This window comes from Trachypithecus francoisi, unplaced genomic scaffold (genome assembly GCF_009764315.1).
Source record: "Trachypithecus francoisi isolate TF-2019V2 unplaced genomic scaffold, Tfra_2.0 Lachesis_group5, whole genome shotgun sequence".
NCBI classification, from domain to species: domain Eukaryota; kingdom Metazoa; phylum Chordata; class Mammalia; order Primates; family Cercopithecidae; genus Trachypithecus; species Trachypithecus francoisi.
The window spans coordinates 90,191,126-90,213,514 of record NW_022681470.1 but is presented as its reverse complement, the minus strand read 5'-3'; the positions used below and the strand labels follow the sequence as shown (position 1 = coordinate 90,213,514).

Genomic DNA, 22,389 nt, shown 5'->3' with positions numbered 1-22,389 from the left:
CTTCTCCCAGAAACCATCAACTCTAACAGCCATAAAAGAAAAACTATGGGGCAGCATCCTGACAATCCGGAACAATTTCCCTGGGGAATATTCTCTCCTGACCTCCCATAATTGCTTGTAATTTATATAGGGTTTTACTGGTAACCAAGTACTTTTCACATCCTTGCCCTTGAGTTTCTGGGTGACACAAACATTAACTACATCACAGGGGGCTGAAAAACTCTGTTTTCAAGAAGGAAAGATTACCCAAACATTAAAGATTAGCCCAGTGAGACAGTCATCAGCCCAGAAAGAGAGCTCATCTAAGAGTTAGAAGACATGCACCCACATCCCTCATCTAGGGATAAAATATTAGCCTCACAGGATTGGAAGACACTTTAAAATCATATTGTTGCACATCCCAGCCAACACTTGTGTCTTCTACTGTTAACTGTCAGTGTAACCTTGGTTCAGTTAGCCTCCTTTGAGCCTCAGTTGTAGCTATATAATTTAGGGGTTGGAAGAGCCATTTTCTAAGAATTCTTACATATCTAAAATTATTTTATTCTAGAATTCTAACATTTAGAAACGTATTTCCAAAAGCTAAGTTTCAGCAAGACTGATTTAGAAAGATCCCTTTCTGAGATATATCAAGACTCTCTCGGAGATACTCAGTCACAAAGAACGGCAAACACCAGGGATTTGGGACACTTAAGCCAAGACCAAGTGCAAACACCCTGCATCTCTCATTGTGTCCGGAATTGGTGGGTTCTTGGTCTCGCTGGCTTCATTCCAAGAGCGAGCGAGGGCTGCTAGCACTTTGTCACCTCTCATCATCTTGTTATATCTGGCCTCAGGAATGAGAGTTGCTTTGGTCACAGATGCAGGGGTCCTTAGAGGGTTTCTAGATCAGACTCTTCATCCATGAACCTTACTAACTCAAACTTGAGATGGGCAAGATCCTGCAAAAGATCAAGAAAGAAGAAAAAATATTGGAGAAAAGGACTGGGGGTTAAAGGGATGGAATAGGGAGGGTTAAGAAAGAAAACGACTGAGTTGCTTTGTTAGGCTGCCAGACTGGGCAAGAGTCTGGGGTGAAATCATATTTTCAGAGGGTGAGTTATTTCCTTGAGTGAGATTGAGGGAGACATTGGTTCCCAAGGCTTGGGAGTTTGCTGGAAGATGCCTTTCAAGGGAGATTGCCTGGGGCCACGAATTCTTGCTGGACAGACAACTATGGGTTCTTGGGTAAGAGGAATTAGGGATGTTAGCGTTTAGGAGAATGAAGAGAGTTAGCAATTATCCACTGGACAGATGTCCCTGCGTACATTGTTGATAGGGGTACCCCAGAGCTTAAGGCCGGGGGCCACAAATTGTTGCTGGACAGATAACTATGGGCTCCTGGGTAAGAGGAATTAGAGATGTTAGTGTTTAGGAGAAAGCTGAGAGTTAGTAGTTATCCACTGGAGAGATGTCCCTGGGTACATGGTTGGTGGGGGACCCCAGGGCTTAAGGGGATCCCCAGTTGTCAAAGGATGGAGGGTGGAGCTGGAGGATCTCAGGCTAGTGGGCACGCCCTTGCCCAGGCCTGCAGTGGCCGCGCTCGCCAGCTGGCCCATGGCCCTGTCCGACTCCCCTCCCTCCACCCCAAGCCTAAGAGGGGTGAGCGCGGGGTCCCACTGCTGAGCCAGCTCCCTCCCTCTGATCCACACCCGAGCCCGGCTGGCAGAGCTCCCGGGGGAGAGGGTGGAAGGCACCACGAAGGCAAGGAGGGGGTGTTGGAGGCGGGGGGAGTGGGGAATGCGGCAGCCTGCCCCCCCCGCGACCAGCCCAACCCCCCGCCAACCCCCCTCCACCTCCAACCAAATGGTTTGCTCCGAGCGCCCTATTTAATCCCCGCGACTGCAGCAGCGCCGGCTCCCTCCCGGTCCCCACCTCGGCCCCGGGCTCCGAAGCAGCTCGGGGGCGCCCTTTAGGTCAACGTCGTAGTCCACCCCCTCCCCATCCCCAGCCCCCGGGGATTCAGGCTCGCCAGCGCCCAGCCAGGGAGCCGGCCGGGAAGCGCGATGGGGGCCCCAGTCGCCTTGCTCCTGCTCCTGCTGTTCGCCTGCTGCTGGGCGCCCAGTGGGGCCAACCTCTCCCAGGACGGTGAGTGAGGGAGGGGGCGGCGCCTGGGGAGGAGGGGAGTGACCCGAGGCGGGGGCTGGGATCGGGAGTCTGGCGGAGGGAGCCTGTTGGCTTTGTTTGGAACCGGGGTTAAAGTCACCAGCCGCTGCTAATACCCTTGTGTCTGTCTCTGAGCATCCGTGTCTCTGTGGACTGTGGGTGTGCCGGCGTGTGCACCCTTCTGTGTACACCACCGAGCGTGTGTCTGCGTGTGCACCGGGATTTGGCTCTGGGGCTGATGTCCGTTAGGAGCAGCCCCAGGTCTGGATGTGTTGCTGTCCGTGTGCGCGCGCGTCTGTGTTGGTGTCTGGCTCTGCGTTTCTGTGTCAGTATCTGTGTGTATGTCTGTGTCAGTGTGTGTTGGGGGCGGAGTGAGATTTGTCGCTGTTTCAGTCAGGGCGTGTGTCGGGTGTTTGTGTATGTATGTCTGTAGGGGTTGGGTAGCCAGTGCAATCCCCCAAACTGCTGTATGCAAACATTTCTGCTCCCCCGCCCGTCCCCGCCGCCACCCGCGGCGCAGCTCCGAGTGGGCAGAGAAGGGGGTCTGGGTGAGGCTGCTGAGGGGGGCGTGGGCAAAAAAGGGGGCCCTTATCCTTGGAGCAAAACAACAACACAGGGCGGAGGGGGCCCAGGATGGCAATATCCTGACAGTGGTAGAAGCCGGGAAAAGAAATCCAGACAGGAGCAGAGGCGGGGTGGGGGTGGGGGTGGGGGGGAGCGCAAAAGAAAGAATCAAGATATTTGGGGAGGAGGATGCATGAGAAACCCAAAGCTTTCCCGGGCTAAGCACTGATTTTCCCAAATTTGGGGTGGGGTAGCATACCTAGCACCTTTGTCCCAGTCTGGAACTCAAACCTTCTTTGGTTCCTAATGGTAGAGAGATGAAGGAAGGGAGTCGGGGGAGAAAGGAGGCGGCGCCAGGGGTGAGGGGACTTGGGGAAGAGCCCCTCCCGCCCTGGGCCGGGCTATGTAGGTCAGCGCTGTGGGGGCACCTCAGCTTTCTTAAAGGCTACTAACGGTTAGTGGGATGGCAGAGGGGCAGCGTGTAGGGAAACCCGGAAGGGGGCCACAGCTCCCAGCCTCAGGTCCCTGAGGAGGGAGGGCAGGCTGTGAAGAGACTAAAGGAATGCATCCTCCTCTCCCCGCGCCCTGTCCCTGTCGGAAGAGGAGGAGGGCTGGGATGGAGGAAGGGGGAGAGGGAACAGGACCTCTGTGGAGCAAAGGGAAGTGGGGAGAGGGAAGGGGGAGGGTGGTGGCTATGACCGGCCAGATGCCAACGAAAAACAGAAAGAACCGCAGGGGAGGAGAAAGGGGAGGTGGCTCCTGGGCGATGGACCCAGTGGCCAGCAGGGATGGGCACAGGGCGGGGCGGGGGTGGAGAGGGGAGGGGTTGAAACTGGGGAGGATGATGTAGAGAATTTCATCTGAGGAAAACAGGCGAAGAGCCAGGGTACTGGAGGAATAATCGCTCTACCTCGCCTGACCTCCCTCAGACCTGTCTCCATCGTGATAAAGGAGCTTCCCCTGGTATGGGGACCCTGGGGATCCCCTCCCTATAGTTGGCTGGCTGACTCCTTCCGCCCTCTACCCATCAAACTCCCCAAAGGGAGTTCCCGCCCTAGTCACCACAGAGACAGCAGCCTCTCCTTCCCCTACTCGGAATCCTCTTCCCCAGAGGACTGCACTAAGGACCCCACTCACTGAGGAGCTGAAGGGAGTCTCTGGGGAGAGCAGGCTAAGTACAAGACAGAGAGGCTGCTGGGTGTTTGAGCCTCACTAATGACCCTCCTACTAGGCCTTGACTTTCAGCTGCAGCCCCTGGCCTTTCTAACCTGCTGAGTTTTATAAGGAGAGGCAAATATGATCCAAATTGCAACCGTTCAGCAATGGGAACTGATGGTGCTAGGCTGGGCCCCAAAAAGAGAGAAAGACGTCATCCAGAAAGCTGTGAGCTTTTCTACTCTAAGATGTAAAAAAACTATAGACTAGAGTAAATCAGTATACTAGCCAAGTCTTTCTTCACCGGCTACACTCTTCTTTCTTGGTCCTCAAATTGGGGGCTCAGCCCCTATTCAGGCTTAAAGTTGAGAGGAAGAGAAATGTTATATCCTCATATTTAGAAATATGTTTCAGAGCAGTGGCCTGAGATAAACAGTGGAAAGCAGTAACTTCTAAATGGGGAATTTCCAGAGGAGAGGTGGGAAGTGGGAGATGAACAGGAGGGGTCTGTTTCCAAAGAAGAGTCAAACCAAGCATCATTTTCCTTGGAGAGCATTATCTTCACAGATAATGGACATCTGTCTGGTGTGCAGTATCTCAGGACACACTGATGCATGAGACATACCCACTATATCTTCTATCTTAAACTAATTCTATCTTTTAGTTTCTGGATCTAAGAAGGCCAGTGCTGATGGTGGGAGGTAAATGCATAGATTTAATGCTCACAGATAGTAATCCTGAAGACTATTTTGCACAGGATCATGGACATGTGTCTAGTACCCCTGAGTTGGCCTGGGGCCCCTGGGAAGAAAACTAGGCAATATGTACTTAACTGGTAATGTTTGACCAAAACTATGAGAGATGTGGTGTGAAGGTTTAAGGACAAGATACTCTTATGCTGATGCTTGAATTGTCAAGGGTGTTGTGGTAGCATATCTTTTCCCATTTAGAATAAGGAAAACAAACTTAATGTGCTGCTGGGGCATATCATCCCCTGGAGCACAGCATAAATTTCTTAAGCTTCATAAGGCTGAACAGGGATTGAGAGGGCAAGCAACTGATATCTAAGACTGGCCATGAGAGTTGTGCCAAAAGCTCAGGAACAGGTAAGACATTTAGAATGTCCCATCTGCCCTTCCTTCTCACATTTCTCCACTAGTTTTCACTGTGGTTGACAATTCTAGCTTTGGAGGACTCAAGTCTATGAACTTAATGTGTCCTCTCTCTGGTGAACAGCTCAGTATTCAACACTGTGACCAGCTTTCTTGGGCTCTTCCTTCTCAAGTTATTTCCAGCACTCTGTGAATTGACCTAGGGTAAAGACAAATAGACAGATAGCCTCTCTTTGTTTCAGATAAGTTTATAGCAATTTAACCTTGTACTGCGCTGCCCCACACATGAACATCTATTTCTTCTCAATGACCTCTGTCCACTATCATTCATTCTACAGCCCCCTGGCCAGATGCCCAGTGAGGACATCATGCTCAATGTGCCAGAGAAGTCCAGCAGGCATTCGCTGTAGTGCTGTCCACAGATCTGTTTGGCAGATCGACTCCATCCAGTTTCTGTTCCTAGTTGCAGCTGTAACTGTTCTGTTTCTGTTCCTGTTCTCCTCTTAGTTGCAGCTGTAACTCTTGGGAAGGATATGCTCTCCTTTTAGACATGTGCATCTTCTGGCACGGAAAAGTTAAGACCATCACAGAGACACTCATATAGTTTAGTTAACTCCATGAAGAATCAGTGTGTTTCATGTAGGTCCTAACCTATGTAATGTCAACTGCCTACCCAGCAGTTATGCCACTCTATTCTAAGCTTCTCCATAGATCTGGATAGCACTGTTGGTTTTAATAGTTTCCTCTAGGGCAGGAGTTTTCCCATTTTGTTTTTAAAACAAAGATGTGAGACATTTTTAACAAATGAGAAAAACATATCAAAGGAGAACTGCTGCTGTTGAAATAGTGAAGTAAGACCTATATCCCTTTCCCCTGTCTTACTGGCTTTTACACATTCCTATGATCCTTAAGGAGCTACCTGGGGTTCTGCCACACAGTTCAAAATCCTCTGTCCTAGACTGATAGAATGAGCCAGCTTGCTACCCTTAGGCTCTTTCTCCTTCCTCTTCCAACTGAAGAAGAAAGGAGGTCCAAATCTAATTGCAAGAGTGCCTTGTTGGAGATATTCACTACTCACTTGGAGAGAGTGACTCATAGTTCTGCAGCCATAAATTTCCACAGACAGCATCTCTTTGGCGTTCTGGTTACTTTGAAATAACTGAGAGGTTGTGCCATTGCTCTGTAAATTCTTAGATTTGATTTTGGTACTTCTTGATGTTACTACTTTCTTGCAGTCCAAATAATATGTAAAATGGGATCAAAAGTTTATTTTCCTTAAATCACATGGTAGGAAAAAAAATCTTCACAAATATCACTAGAGAAAGAAAGCCCCTGGGGCTGTGACTAGTCTTATTCTTTGTTGTTTCCTACTCCAGTGGAACTGCATACTGGCTCAACAATCCCTTTTTTGTCATCTAATTCTCTGTAATGGAATTTTACCTAAGGATAGTGATCTAGGTTCCAGATTCTTGTTGAAAGCAAGCTGTGGACTGGACCAGTTCCTTACTGACTACTGAGTGAAAAATTCAATTATTATAAAGTTTTGGTAATTATATCTTCTTTTATTTTTCATGTTAGAATGTAATGTTTCATGTTTAACGTTGACCATAGGCCCATGTACCAGAATATTTTGTTTCCTGTATGAGGTCATGTTTTAGAGGTCCACCCTTAATCTCTGAGAATAGCAATCCCCGTGGAAATGCTTACAAAAGACAGAGGGAAACAAACCATCAGAAAAGGACCCTGGAGAAGCAAGCCATCAGAAAAAGATTCTGTTTCTAAGAACTTGCTCAGGTTAAGTATAAACACTCCATGTCATCATAAAATGAAGAAGAACAAGTTTCCAGGGCTAGAGACCTGTTTCTGCCTCTAGGATCAGCAGCAGTGATCATTTTTTACAAGGTCAGAACCAGCTGGTGCCCGGGGCTCCAATAACTACCCAAGTAGAAACCCAGTCCAATTCTGTTATATATGACAGGGAGATCCATCCCTTCCAGTACAGAGAAGTCAAGCTCTCAGGAGGCTTGAACACATGAATCTGTTGGGGTTTTTACACAACAGAAGCTAAGATGCTAAGAAGTAAAGGTACATATTCTTCACTGAAGCAGCAAATACTAAAGAATCATTTCTCTCTTTACTAAAATTTTCCTAACCCTTAAGACAGTCATGAAGTTTCTCAACTAACAGAGAAACTTCTAAATCCTGAGAACAAGAGGCATGATTCCATACCTCTCTTCTAGTGTGGTTGCCTGAACTACTTATAGCAATTTTGGATACATTGGGACATTCTGAGTCTGATACATCTCATACCCTACCTGACGAAAATACATATTTTGACTTTCTTGTGCCCTACTGTCTCTGAGGGAGCACAGGCTCTCAGTTCCGTCTTTAGAAGACAGGCCTAATTTTACTCACGGTAAGCTAAAGCACATTAAAAGCCCCTCCATCACCACTAATACCTAGGTATCTAACATAATCACAGAGGCTCATGTTGACAAACTGAGACTGGTGGTGGTCCTCATTTTTCAGCACAGTCTCTTGGCTGTGTATCACCCTGACAGGTTCAAATAAAGCACTTCAGAGAGAGCAGGTGATGAGCATAAAGTGATCCTAATAGAAGCATGATGTCTGTTCTTTTAGTTCCTGTGCTTGAGAGCTGGCTGCCTTACCCCATGATCCCAGTTCCCTGTTCTTTATGGAGCAAACTATTATACCTGTGCTTTGAGCTCTCCATGGTGCTAGCCCCTGACAGTGACACTCTAGGCTTTTCTTGTTGCTCTCCATGGTCCTGTTTTACCTCCAAGTTTCATAATCTCCTTATTCACCACAGTGCAGTCCCCAGAACAGGGCTAGAATCTCCCTCCCTGCCACCACAAACACACACATGTTCTTGGTTATGGTCCCTGACCTGTTCCACCACAAACACATAAAAAAACTCTGAGATATAGATCTAGGAAGTCCTCACAGCCATCTGATCAACTGCAGGAAGGGAACAGAAGGGCAAGCAATTCTTAGGTTAAAAAAGCAGTGCTAGAAGGTTTTTCTAAGATGCTCAGGAAATTGTGGCCTACAGTGACCTCAAATGGCCTCAAAAGAATTGAATGTTTTGTCATATCTGGATTCATAGGTTAAAAATACAACTATATATAGTTCTGTTTTAGATTGAGATAGTATTGCTCTTATATGATAACCATATACAGTTGTACTTTGGTATCCATGAAGGATTGGTTCCAGGACCTCCCACAGACACTAAAATCTGCAGATACACAAGTCCTGGATATCAAATGGAGTGGTATTTGCATATAACCTATGCACATTATCCTGTATACTTTGTTATCTCTAGATTACTTATAATACCATACCCAATCTAAATGCTATGTACATGGTTGTTTTACTGTATTGTTTAGGCAATAATGACAGGAGAAAATGTCTATACAAGTTTAGTACTGGCACAGTTTTTAAAAATATTTTCAATCTGCAGTTGATTGAATCTATGGAGGTGGAACCCATAGATATGCAGGATTGACTGTATACACTATAAGTGTGGAATGTAAAATGAATCCTACTCAGTTTATAAACATGTACCTCTTAACAGCACTCTGAGCACGACAACCAACTCTAACTTTCCCGTCATAGTGCTTTTTTACCCTTTTCCTTCAACCTTAGCAAAGACAATACATAACAATGGGTTATCAAAATAGATAATGGAGGAATCTGGTAAATGAGAGGCATAGAAAACAAGTGTCAAGTATACATCCATACCACCCTGAATGCACCGGATATTGTCTGATCTTGGAAGCTAAGCAGGGTTAAGCCTAGTTAGTATATGTACGGGAGAAAACAAATATCAAAATCTTGACTTAACTTCCCCACCTTCATAACCACCTTGTGCAAAACTAAATGGCTTTAAATATGGCCATCTTCTCCCAGAGCACAGGTCCTTGGCCATATCTCAGTAGATGCATCTTTAAACTGTACTCTGCTATGCTGAGGGTATCTTCCAATAAGCTGATGATATCAAACGGGGTAGGGAGCTGACAGTGCTCAGCTCCTGTCAGTCTTAGATTAGCCAGCCTGTTCTTCACATCACATCAGAACTACACAAGCTTCTCGTCCCTTAAATGCTGATTTTCCCATGTCAATTTATGGATAAAAGTTAATATAATAGTTAATACTTATGAGTGACCTACAGCAGAGTCTAGTGGAAGAGGCAGGCTTCCAGGATGAATTTCCAGGACTCCTCTTTCATTTCTTCATTTGAAACAAGGAGAAACTTCATTCCTCAAGGACAGGTAATGAGAGTGATTTATCTCTATGAGCGAGCTTTCAGCAAGACAGAATTAGGGTTATAGTAACAGCTGGAGTGTCTCCCATCTACTCATCTTCCTAAGCCCCCTATTCTCATGAAGAGCAGGCAGGTTTCAAAAAAGACTCAAATACAGAAATTTCAACATATTTTTCAGCACATATATCATTCTTTAATGTGAACTCTTACCCCTGGGATTCTTTAACCTTCTCTTCTCTCTCTTTCTCTTGGAAGTCTCCAAGAGAACAATAAGAAAGCTAAATAACTTAAAGAATAAACTAAAATGTTGTCTTCTCTAAGGATTTATTTTCCCTTTCCCCAGCTACACTTACACTAATTGTGTATTGATTGCTAATTATAAGCACCTTTAGCTCATTTACTTCTAGTTCAGGGTCAAGAAGGTCAGGTGCATCACTTTGCCCTAGGGGAAAAAAAAAAGAAAAAGAAATGAAGGCTGATGTCTCAGGCACTCATCTGTAGGCTAGCCATTATTCATTTCTCCCCTTTCTTCAGATACTCCCAAATATTGGCAAGGTAGGATGAAGAACTAGTACTTCTGATACCAGATTTTATTGGAAATATGCATATTTTTGTTTCATATGTTTACTTTTACCCTTCTATGACCTGGCTCTTTGCTTCCAATTCTGATTTCATTAAGTACATCAATGACAGGTAACTTGGAACTTAGCATAGCGGTCAGTCAGTCTTTGAAGAGCCTGGAGCTGAGTTCTTGAGTTATTATAAAATGAGAAGCCAGTTTTACCATCTGCTCCTAATCTTTTTTTTTTTTTTTTTTTTTTTTGTCCAGCAAATGCAAAAATTACAGTGGAACAATTGCACTCACTAGTTCTTACTGTAGTTCTTAAGGATGAGATCTTTCCAAATACATATTATATGTTTCTTCCCATAATTTCTATCTGCTAATCTCACACAAATATAAAAATTACCACCAGTAAGCCCCTGAGCCTCCCATATTTTCATTTATCCTCAATTGCCACTTAATGCCAACTCTTTTCTGGTTTCCAAGTCCTGGAGTCCAATGTCAGTGACAGATGGACTGAGCCTCAGCCCTGGAGAGGAGAGGATTCTGGCCCTCTCCTGGGGAGTTTGAGCAGCAGAGAGAGCCTAAATTCTGCTTTGGGGAGAATCTCTTGAGTTTAAGCCATATGGTTTTCTGGAAGTAAGGGGTTCTGATTAATATGGGCATGTGAAAAGGACTCTGTATCTGGGTCATAATAAAATCTGTGTGTTATGTCAGAAAAAAAAAAAAAAAAACCCAGAAATATGATTAGTGAGAATCAGAGTGTTTTGTGTGTGTGTGTTGAGGGGCACATGTCAAAATATGCATCCATCTTAGGGAACAAACATGTTTTTGCCCACATCAAATAAGAGAGACTCAATGGAAATTTAAGAAGAGAGATAAGAGTTCTTTTTGTCAGAACAATATTATTTTCCATTTCAGGGACTGTGAGATCTGTGGACTTAGGAGAATGTATCTGTTTCACGGAAGAGTTAAATTCTCAGGAAGGTACAAAGTGAGGCTAATGCAAACAATGCACAGCAATTTTAAAAATACAGACTTTTTTTTTTTTTTTAAGTGAGGAGAGTGTAGGGAGACTAAATAGCAGTTAGGATTGGGGGAATCAGTGAAACTAGAGTAGTGTGGGTGTGGAGAGCAGAACACATTTTTCTTCATGTAATGCTCCTAACCATTGCCCTGAACCTGTCATCCACACCTTGACTCCGATCATCCAGTGAAGGGTAACAGTAAAAACAAGTCAGGAAAATCAGAACCAGCAGAGATGAGTGCTTTCTTGCTTGACTTCTAACAAATTAAACTTTTCCACAGCATTGTTATCCCACCACACCAAGCCATCAGCCTGAAATATCTAAAGTGCAACGTAAGGAGCATAGGAGAACAAGACAGAGCCCACTGAGAAAGGGAATTCATCCATGCGCTCAGACAGGTATTGGGGCACTGGGATAGGTACTGCAGAGTATGAGCAAGCTGTTGGAACCTGGGCTGAGATTTTTCATCTCTAGAGAATCTGTTTATTTCTCCTGATTTTCTGGGCTTTCTGGCCCATTACCAGTCTCTCTTTTCCCATACCCTTCCAATGAGCTAAACTGAATTCTGCATTTGAATCTGTTATGTTTCCTTTCTCAAGTACTTTCCTAAGATGAGGAACTTTTTCCCCCCAGTTCTATTACATATGTGTAAAAGCAGCAAGATAAATTGAGGGAAAGGTTATAAAATCCCTCTACTTAGTTTAAGAGGACAACTAAGAGTTCAAAGTCTGGCCTCCTGACTGTATTGCATTAGAATGCAGATTTCAAGTCATACCTGTCCGTATGTCTAAAGTGTTTGATCATAGTGAGACGTGAATGAGGAGATGGGATAAACAGACACTCCTAAAATGGCTCAGGGTTGTTATCATCCTGTCTTCAGGGGCCTACTCCAGAACAGCTGAAGAGAGTCAGTACCTGCACAGAATCTGTGCTCTAGAGGTCCTCACTGAGCCCTCCCCTGTGCTCAGTTTCACCTCACCCTCCCGTGCTCTTCGGGCAGAACACCAGATGCTTGTCTAGAGCACAAAGCCCAGTCCCAGAGGGAAGCAGCTAAGGCAAGGAAGAGACTGTTTTGGGATCGAATCCCCTTCCTTTTTCTCTCAACTGCAGTTCTTGCTACAACTCAGTATTGGCTACAGAGGGGCTTGTTTTGGTTGGGGGCCAGCCCAGGGCTCCCTCCTGGTGCTAATGCACCAAGAACACTGACTCAATAGCAAATCAAAGCAACAGCTGTCCCCACCTCCTTCCCTGCCACCCACTTCCCAGTCTCTGCTCCTCGGAATCTTAACTAAGTCTCTGAGGGCCCCCCTCAGCCTACCACAAGCCCACTTCTGCCTCCAGATTTTTTCTCTCTCCAGCTCAAGAATAGGACATGTTCCTCTGCTTTTTTTTTTTTTTTTCTCTTCTGTTCTGGCCCCTGTCTCCTGCTTCACAATCAGGTTAGCATTCCCTCAGCTCTTCACCGTGCAGATGCCAGCAAGCACGCACACACACACACACATGCACACACACGTGCGACCTGTACTCACAGTCACCCTTTTGAGCTCCAAAGGGCATGGCAGTGACTTCTGCCTGATGGCCTCTTCTGTGTGAACTGGAACCTGCCAGTAAAGCCCTGAAGTATAAGAAGATGCCAGCTGCCCCATCTTCAGGGACTCCCTCTTCATCATAATCCAACTTCCCCAACTTACTGGGCATTTAGTAGACTTACTTCTCTTACGGTCCATGGTCCTGGAGTTCCTCAGTATCGTGTACAGGAGATGGGGCATAGGAAGGGTAGGTGTCAGTGGAAATGTAATCACACTTAGTGTCAAATTAATCACTGAATTAGCCAGTCCACAAGGACTGCTATAAACTGTCAATGAGTACAGGTCTCACTCACTGCCTGTGTGACCATGCTCAAGTTCCTAAACCTCTCTGAGCCTTGGTTCCTCATCTTTAGAATAAGAGGACTGGACCAGTTAATACTTAATATCTTGTCAACTATAAAAATCTACACTTTTGGGCCTGGCGCGGTGGCTCAAGCCTGTAATCCCAGCACTTTGGGAGGCCGAGACGGGCGGATCATGAGGTCAGGAGATCGAGACCATCCTAGCTAACACGTTGAAACCCCGTCTCCACTAAAAAATACAAAAAAACTAGCCGAGCGTGGTGGCGGGCGCCTGTAGTCCCAGCTACTCAGGAGGCTGAGGCAGGAGAATGGCGTGAACCCGGGAGTCGGAGCTTGCAGTGAGCTGAGATCCGGCCACTGTACTCCAGCCTGGGCGACAGAGCAAGATTTCGTCTCAAAAAATAAATAAATAAATAAATAAATAAAAATCTACACTTTTAAGAATCATAGAGGGGAGAATATTTTGGGCATAATTAGGTGCAACAGAAAGAAAAAAAGGCATTACTGAACTTGGGCAACAGAGAGTCAAAAAGGGCATTACTTCCATCCTTCCGTAAAATCAAAAGCATCTTAGAAATAACCACCTCTGACCCTTAGGATTCAGTAGGCAATGACCGGATATGCAAGTTGGCTTAAAGGTTTTAGGAAATATGTAAAACATATGTATTCATAATACCTTAAAGTTTGGATAGGGAAAAACATTTGAATTTTCTCTTAAACTTTGGATATTAAAAAATGTTAAGAATAATTGTTTTTCAGTGAGAATCAAGGGTTAACTCTAAGATAAGCTTTTCATTTTAACCCCATCTTAATACCCACCACAGGCAAGCTAGCTAACTATCTCAAAAGATTCCCTCCTCATTCAGCCTGGAAAAGCCTAGCCACACACCATTCCCAAAGCAGAAAACAAAAGCCTTTCATTTTTAACCGCTTAGGATGGAACCAAAAGATGTCTGCCAAGGTGTAATAATAAACATGTTTGAGCCCAGATTGGGTACAGGTTCCTTCCAAATCTAAATCTCTTAGATAATCTAATAGAGTAGGACCCCTCAGTCCATAAATCCTGGATCTCTGGCCCAGGCTTTACCAAGCTAAGCAGCTAATCCACATGTTAGGACTTCTTACAGTGAAGATTCTGTTCTCCATTCCTATTGACCATCTATATTCACTCATATCCTGTATGCCTCCTAGGAGAGTAAAGCAAAGCTGGGACAGAGTAGTTTATCAAGAGGCTGCTTGATAAACAAGACTCTAGGAGGAAAAACCGGACAGCAACAGAAATAATAGAGGGAGGAAACAAGGAGGAGCAAGGTCTCAGTAGCCCAGCCAGAAAGAGGGTGGATGGGGCAGTGAGGTGGAGAGAAGGCCTAGATCAGGGAGGTAGGCAGCTGAAGCGTGACTGAGCTCTGAAGTTCCAAAGTGGATGTGAGCTGGAGCACGTCGGAGCTAAGGAAAGCAGATCCTTTAGGAGATCCTGCTGCCTGTGAGGGGACAAGAGGCCTTTCCCGGAGGAGCAATGAAAAAGGAAAAAACAGTAGCTGAAAAGAAAGAGGGTACCAGATGACAGAATAACTCCCACCCCGTATGGCCAGCTTCTATTTGACTGCACTGTTATATCGTGGCCATTAGGGAATTAGGAATGTAACAGGGGACAGACAGAGTCAGAAAGGAACGGAGGGCAGGATGTAAGAGAATATTTTGACATTCAGGCAATCAAAGTCTTAGATTAGGAAATTACATAGTGACTTCAGTAAATGTGGCATCGCTACTGGCTGCCCAAGAACCACCGAAGGAAGTTAACTGTCCAGAGTTCCTTCTGACCAGCGTTTTGTGCTCTAAAGTCAAAGCAACTCCCCCAAATTTTGAAGTTTTCAGCTAAACCAGAATTCAGATGGAACTGGTCTGATTTCTTCCAAATGCACAATCAAACATTCACTGTCAAAGAAAACTGTCACTCTGAGCATAAAGAAAAGCTCCAGGGGCTGAGTTCTAATTCTAAGTTTGCTATGGCCAGTCTCTTATGTGTGTGATCCAACTTAGTTGTACATAGAATTCACTAAGAAGCTGGGGTTAGGGAAAAATGAGAATGACATAATCTGGACAAGGAGCCCAGCAATGGATGTAGATAAACCATTCTAAAAGTGGGTCCCTTCAGTATTCTGGGCCGCAGCCCCCAATATGTTTTTCCCTTGGAGATAACACTCCTCCACCCACCTGTCATGGTAGTCGTGAGGAATAACAAGTAGGCTGGGATGAACAGTATTTTTAACTCTGGAGTTAGAGAAATGCTGAGTCATCATCATCATCATCACCATCATCATCAACTCCTACTCAGGGAGCTGTTTTTTTCTACAGTCAGGGAAGTGGGACTCTGGACCCAAGCACTGGCAAGGCCAGCAGCAGTTATGCAGGAGAGCTCTGTCCTCTTGTTCCACCATCTGACATGTGCACCTGTGACCCTGTTTATGGCTGTAAGGCCAATATGTTGTAGGTCCCCAAAACAGACACGGCAGGGACAATATATAAACCAAGCAATTAGGGCTTACACTGGCAGACTTTCATAGACTTTTCACTAAAATTACTTAAATTCAAGACAATACATTTTTATTTATTTGAGTTACTCATTTATTCAATAAATATTTATTGAGCACTTACTATGTGTAAGATTCTGTGCTATGAGTGAAAACCTGAATAACAGGTGCCAATGCTGCTTTAAAAGAAGCACATTAGTAATTCTTCAATTCCCACCTCTGCCACTCTTAATATGAACAATCAATAAGAAGAAAATCAGTGGGTGAAAGGGCTACTTTGTCCTTTAAAATGCTGGAAATCCTAAAGATACTAGAACTCATGAGCAAATAAATCAAGAATTAAGAAACCTCCAAAGCAATTCAGAACAAATAAGAAGATAATTTTTTTAGTTTTCAGCCTAGGTGCTAGAGTGCTATGAAAACACAAAGAGACTTTTTTTTTTAAACTAGACATGCCATTTGCTTGGTTATCTAAAGAGTCCCACATGGTAAGGCACTTACGGGTCCATGAAATAGTCCCAGAGGTATAGGTGCAGGCATACTAAGGCATCCAAGTAAAAATGTAATTCAACAGGTACAAACCACAGGAATATCAACACCACAGGCACCCATTTCCAATTTGCTATACCGTCATTTTCATCATACTGCAGGTGAATGTTGTAAATATTATTTAGGTGAATCACCCCTGGCCAGCAATGCAACGAGGAATCTTTCCCACTTTACGCTCTACCCTACCACCACACACACAAAATACATGATTCTGCAGAGGGGGACAGTGTAGTAAAGATGTGCAGAAAGCCTGGGCTTTGTGGTCAGAGAGGTCTAAGTTTAAAGTTCATCCTATCCCAGTAACTAATAATAGATACATCATAAGGACAAGTTTCTTAACATGGCTTTAACATGTGTGTAATCATGTTTATCTATTAAAATATTGTTCTGGAATAATGAATATACAGCAACTAATTTGGATCCTGACATATAGAAACCGTTGATAAATACCAATTTCTTCTGTCTTACAGTTTTCTGGGTAGTCTACCATCTCCCTTGGCCTATTTCTTCATATCCTGTTTGGTTTGCTATTTCCTCTTTACTGGCAGATTTTGAACTTAACTCTCACAACAGAAGATGTTTAGTATCTGATTCATTTAATAAAGAAATATTTATTAAGCAACTTCTATATGCAATATGCTATATTAGAGCCAATACTGGATACAAAATGCATCAGACCCTACGTATGGAATCTTTATAATTTAGGAGGAAAGTCAAACTTGCAGTACAAACTAGAAAGAAATGCATAACTTAAGAAAAAGCAGATCAAGTGTGTAACTCAGAGAAATGGGGAATTATTTCAATCTGGGACAACCAGGGAAGACTTCTGGAAGGAAATGCCCCAAAATGTAGGCTTTATGCATGGATAAGGTTTCGACGTGTGAAGATGGGCAAAGGGCATGATCAGCAAAGTTACTGCAGGCAAAGGAATGGATGCAGGAAAACAAAGCATTCATAGAGAGAGTTCCAAACGGCTTCACATGCCTGGAATTCACCTGAGGTGAGTGGAGTAGAGAAAAGACAAAACTGAAAGGAAACTCAGCATCAGACTGTACAGGACCTTGAAGGCTAGGCTGACAACTTTGGGTATTATCTACAGAGAGTGAAGAGTCAGTGATGGTTTCTAAGCAGGGAAAGAATGTGACCGATATGACTGATCTGCCTGGGCCTTCTCTCACTAATGGTTGTATGGTCTCAATGATAGAAGCTCCTTCTGAGCTCCTATTTCCACTTCAAATTCCATACCACCCATTCAGAGTACTCCTAAGTTTTCCTTTCCAGTCTGAATTCATTGAGAGAATTCATGCTGATGTCATAAATGACTGACACAATCTGAATCCAAAGAAGGTACAAGTCTTTCACAACCCAGGTTATAATTCCTGCTACTTATCCATGTTTCTGTTGATAGCATTATAATCACTCATCCACTCCCTGGGGAGTGGCCATTCGTAACTTATTATACAGGCTTACAATTTTATAAAAACGACAGGGTAACTTTCAAGCGTATTAAGAGTCAGTTCTCAAGAGAAGACATGAGATTATAAGCGCATTTCAAAATTAGAGGGAGAAATGTCACCCCCGAGGGAAGAAAAAAAAACCAGCCACCTCTTACAGTTTCTTAAGACATCACAAATCAGAGTGAGTTCTCTGTAAACCCATAGAGGCAATACATCATGCATATCCCAAATATGCCATTTATTGGAGATCATTTGGTTATCAGTCCTCTCATCTGAACAATTCAGTTTGGTTTGAATGATCTACATCACTATTTTACTTATTCATCCTATGCAGAAAAAAGATGCCTATGAAATGCAGGAGGAGGGGAGGGATGAAAGAAATATGAGCAAGGAGAAAAGCAACTGAGGAGGATGCAGAAAAAAGCACAGATGAAAGAAGAAGCAGGAGAGTGAAGACTAAGCCCATGCTGTTGGACAGAATACATGCTCTGCCTGATTCACAATATACATAGCACAGTGCCAAGTGTGGCTGAATGAATTACCAGAGCCAATTAAATGTACCGAGAGCCCACTATGGGCTAAGTGCTAAAGATACAACGATGAATAACTTAAGGCTCCTGCTCTTAACCAGCTCAAAGTTTAGATGAGGAGACTGATAACTAAGCAAGTAAATCACACTGGAATGCTGTAAGAAACATAAAATGTTGAAAAAGCCCCCAAAGCACCATTAGAGACAGAAAGGATTCTGGAGAGGTATGCTATTTGTGTGCCTTTAGGTAAGTAATGGAACCTCATTGTAAAAAGCAGTTGTTTCTGGCTGCCTATCTCTTGAGTTTGTTCTGAGATTAAGTGAATTCGTGGTTGAAAATCCACTCTGCAAACTGAAAGTCCTATACCATGGTATGAGACGGCTATTTCCTGCACTGATTTGAGCAAAGGCCTATTTAGTACTCACTGTGCACTGGACACCAATACTGAGGGGCTGAGTGTGACTCCTCTCTGTCTTCTCCCTGTCCCTCTGCCGTCCCACACCTTGGCACAACCAATTTGGTTCCCTACTGTGTGCTGACGTTCGCACAGGGCACCCACGAACACATAACCGGAGAAACAATATGAGCACTCACCACCTTCAGGTTGCCTCCGTCCTGTGCACAGAAGGTAGCAGGGTGAGTGGGAGGCACTCAAGGAGAGCCTCTGCTGGAAGTGACAGCCCTGACCCTCTCCCCAGCTCCCTTTCCTTCTCTCATTCTCATCCTTCTTGCCTCTCTTTTATCGACAATTCCCCTTCCCGCCTTTCCTGCCTACTTCTCTCTACTTGTGACTGTTTTTCTCTGTTTTCTCCGCTTTACTCCTCAGCATTTGGGCATTAGCGCTTCTCCCATTTAAGAACAGAGTAATTTCTAAAATCTCTTGGAAGCTGTCTGTGGGGAGCAGAGAAGAGGGGCGGTGCCTCTATGGAAGCCAGGGAACCTCCGCAGCTGTCTCAGAGCCCCATTCCCATGCTAGGACGCTGCCCGCTTCCTGCCTGACTCCCTCCCCACTCCGGCCTCCCATTCTCTCCCTTCCCTCTCCACCCCCCTTTCTCCTGTACCCCTCGTCTTCTCCCTCCCCTCTCCTCTGGCCCCTCGCCTCTCTTTCCCTTTGCTTCTGATTAGGCAATTCTCTCCCTAATCCAGTCCTTTTCTTCCTCAGGGACCCTAAGCCCACGTCCCACTTTTCTTTGTAATCTCGACCTCCCGGCCCCCGCGTGCCTTCTCTTGGTCCTAGCGCCCCTTTCTCCCCCCTCTTCTCCCACCTGCCTCTCCCCAGCTGGCTCTGGGTCGCGCTGGGACGACTGGCGAAGTTCTCCCGTGACTCCAGGGCGCGGACACGTAGCAGCTCAGGGCTCTGCTCAGCAGCGGATGAGCTCACTGAATTTTGCGCACTTGATTGGCTACTTCGGGGCCCTGCGGCGGGAGACCCTAAAAAGATTCGCAAGGCCGGTTTCTTTGTCCCTCCGCCTCTTCAGGTTGGGCTAGGGACTTAGGCCATTGGGTATTTCTTGGAAATGGAATTCCGGTAATCAAGAAAGGAATGAGCAGACAGGTAGGGGTAAGGTAGGTGCCAAAGGGAGCATGGAATTGTTTTAAAATTCTCTACGGGGGAATGTAGGAAGAAAGTTTCTCAGTTTTCTTAGTTTTCCTTACAGTACTTCAAGAAAGGGTTTAGGAGCCACCTTGTAGGAAGAGAGGTGAGGCGGTGACGCAGGCCCTGGAAAAAGGGTTTGTTGTACCAAAGGAAGGAGCAGACTCAATCATTTAGAGGGGCTAAGGGTAGAGTAGGAAAAAAAGATAATTTGAGTATCCCATAGAAGGTAACAATCTGGGAAGACATGGTACGACTTTCAGCCCTTACCATGATCTGTTTCTTCAATGGCGGGAATCTCACGTTGAAACAAATAGAGCTTTGCATTTAAAATCAGGCATTGAATTTCTAGTCTTCGTCTCCTATTTGTATGACCTTGGGCGAGTCATTTCATTCTATTTTAACTCTGCAAAATAGGAATGATAATGTCCTTGTACTTATTTTGCAGGTTTATTAAGAGGATTACATGTGAAAGTATTTACTAATTATTAAATGTGTAGTAATTTTAGTGAATCGTATGGTGGAGCAGAAAATTCTGGATAAGGAATGAGAAATCTTTGGTGGTCTTTCATTTTTCTGTAGTGACTTTCACCAAGTCAATTTTAACCTTTAAGGGTTTCATTGTCCTCACCTGCAAAGTCGGAGAACTAGACTGGATGAACTCTTAAGATCTCTTTGGCACTAATATTCTGTGACTGACTGATAAAAAGTTAGCATCCTCCTTTAATTCACCCCTTCAGAGAAAAAGTCACTTCCTTTTTCAGAACTCTAGTTAATTTCTCCCGTTGGTGAGAAAACTACCTTCTCTTAGGTATCCCGGTGAACCTATTTTTCATAGGGACCTAGACTTTCCCACATGCCCAGCAATGAAAGTAGAGCCCCACACTGTAGCAGGATACATGTAGGGCTCATGCTTGATGGAGATTCTCTCCCCAGGCTACTGGCAGGAGCAGGATTTGGAGCTGGGAACTCTGGCTCCACTCGACGAGGCCATCAGCTCCACAGTCTGGAGCAGCCCTGACATGCTGGCCAGTCAAGGTGAGAATCCAGGCCCCTCATCTCAATGTCCCTCAGTTCCCTCACTCATCCTCACATCCTCTCCCACTCATGTTGCCTTCACCACATGTTCTCACTCCTCTCATTACCACACAGCACTTTCTCCTTTCCATCTGACATTTTAGTTCTTAGTCTGCACCACCGAATTCTGTTGCACCTACTCCTTCTTCCCTTACTCCAGTACAGAGACCTCTGTACACCCTACACTTCTTTCCAAAAATAAAATGATTCCAGGGAAATATATTACTAAGAATAAAGAGGTTCTGGAAAGACACAATCTAAGGTAGAATTCTTCAAAGGGAACCAGGGACAAAGGGATGACTGGTCAAAAATTGGCACGTGGCTATGGTAAATGAAAGGTTTCTCAAACCATTTGAGAGGTTTTAGGAATATATCACTTTCAACTTTACTCAGCCAGCTCAGTCCCTGGTACACTCATCTCAAAATCATGGTTTTAAGGCTCTATTTAGATGATGACTTGAGAAGCATTTCATTGAAAAGGGCACCGTATTGAAAGACGCAGGAACAGAGTTCTAGTTCTAACTCAAATTAGTACAATGAGCTTCGGCAGTCATTGCATCTCCATTGCCTCATTGCCTACATTTGTAAAATGAGGGATTCCATGATCCCAAAGATCTCACTCAGTTCTACTAATTTTTACAATTCTTAATGCTGAAACTAACCACCAGGCTTGTGCTCCAATTTGGGAACAGTCACCCTGAACAGTCAATGCTGTCAGTCAATAGCATCAACTCCAGCAGACACATCCTTACTCCTCAGGGCCTCTGCTCTGCTGGGAGCACCCATTGGGTATTTCTTGGAAATGGAATTCCAGTAACCAAGAAAAGAATAAGCAGACAGGCAGGGGTAAGGTAGGTTCCAAAAGGAGCATAGAATTGTTTTAAAATTCTCTACGGGGGAATGTAGGAAGTAAGTTTCTTAGTTTCCTATTCAGACATAAGCAATGTTGATTAAATAATTTAGTGTCAAAGAACAGATTTTTGTGGATGCATTAGAATCAGAGCTGGAAGGTGTTGTCTATTTTAGATTTGTTCGGTGGGGGTCAGTGCTACTGAGTCACAGAGTCAGTTCTGAAGATGAGGGAATCAGTACAAGAAATCAGCATCCATACTGTGGGGAACATGGAACAACAGGAAGCAAGTGTCATGGAGCCTGAGGGGCTCCCACGTAGGCCTGACCAGAAGGCACAGTTGAGATTCAAATGCCTCATCCGTAAGATACCTTCCTAGTCCTTTTTGTTTTGTTTTGTTTAACTTGACTAAGGAGAGAAGGATTAGAAAGCATGTTTTCATCACATTGAAGAGAAAACCTTAATCCTTCCCTCTTTAAAATTACATCAGGATGGTGATTTGGGTTGTGTGTTGGGAGGCGGGTAACACTAATACCATGGGGAATATGCTAAGGGCCTTGATTGAAGGGAAGTTATTGTTAGAAGAATTGAAAAGTATGTAAAAATGTTTCACTTTTAAAAATATTTTGTTTGTTTGTTTTGCAGTTTTCTACCAGCTACCTTTGTGTAAATGAATGTGCAACCCAAGAGCTGGTTTAGCCTTTTCCCCATTTTAGTTTAAGGATTATTAGTCACAACCACTTCTCCTGTTCTTGTTCTTATATGTAGGTGGTGGCAGGAAGGCAAAACATAGAACGACAGATATGTATGTGTGTTTTCAAAGGTAAATGGTAGAACCATATCAGAAAAGACACATGTGGAGTGGTATGTGCAGATTTGGGGTGCCTTTACTCCTCTAAATATTCGTGGCCCTGTCAGTTCATTCAGGAAACATTTGACAAGTGATTATTTGTTTTTCTGTGTATTCAAAGTAAGTGAAACTACGATCTGTCTTTCCGTCCACCGCCACCCACCACCTCTTTTCCTTCCCCCATGAAACCTTAAGGGTACACAGAGATC

The 22,389-nt window shown here is 44.5% G+C and overlaps 1 protein-coding gene across 4 annotated transcripts in view; it reads left to right on the top strand.

Annotated features, from left to right (window-relative positions):
- Positions 1 to 1,843: 1,843 nt before the first annotated feature.
- CADM3 (cell adhesion molecule 3) overlaps positions 1,844 to 22,389 on the top strand; it is a 30,936-nt gene continuing 10,390 nt past the window's right edge. The window contains exons 1-2 of one of the 4 annotated variants that reach the window (XM_033198966.1): positions 1,867 to 2,127; positions 20,340 to 20,441. In XM_033198966.1, coding sequence (XP_033054857.1) covers positions 2,046 to 2,127; positions 20,340 to 20,441 — 184 coding nt within the window. In that variant the 5' untranslated portion in view covers positions 1,867 to 2,045. Of the gene's footprint in view, positions 2,128 to 18,432; positions 19,376 to 20,339; positions 20,442 to 22,389 lie in introns of those variants that run through there. The other 3 variants (XM_033198970.1, XM_033198969.1, XM_033198968.1) reach the window with 3 other exon arrangements.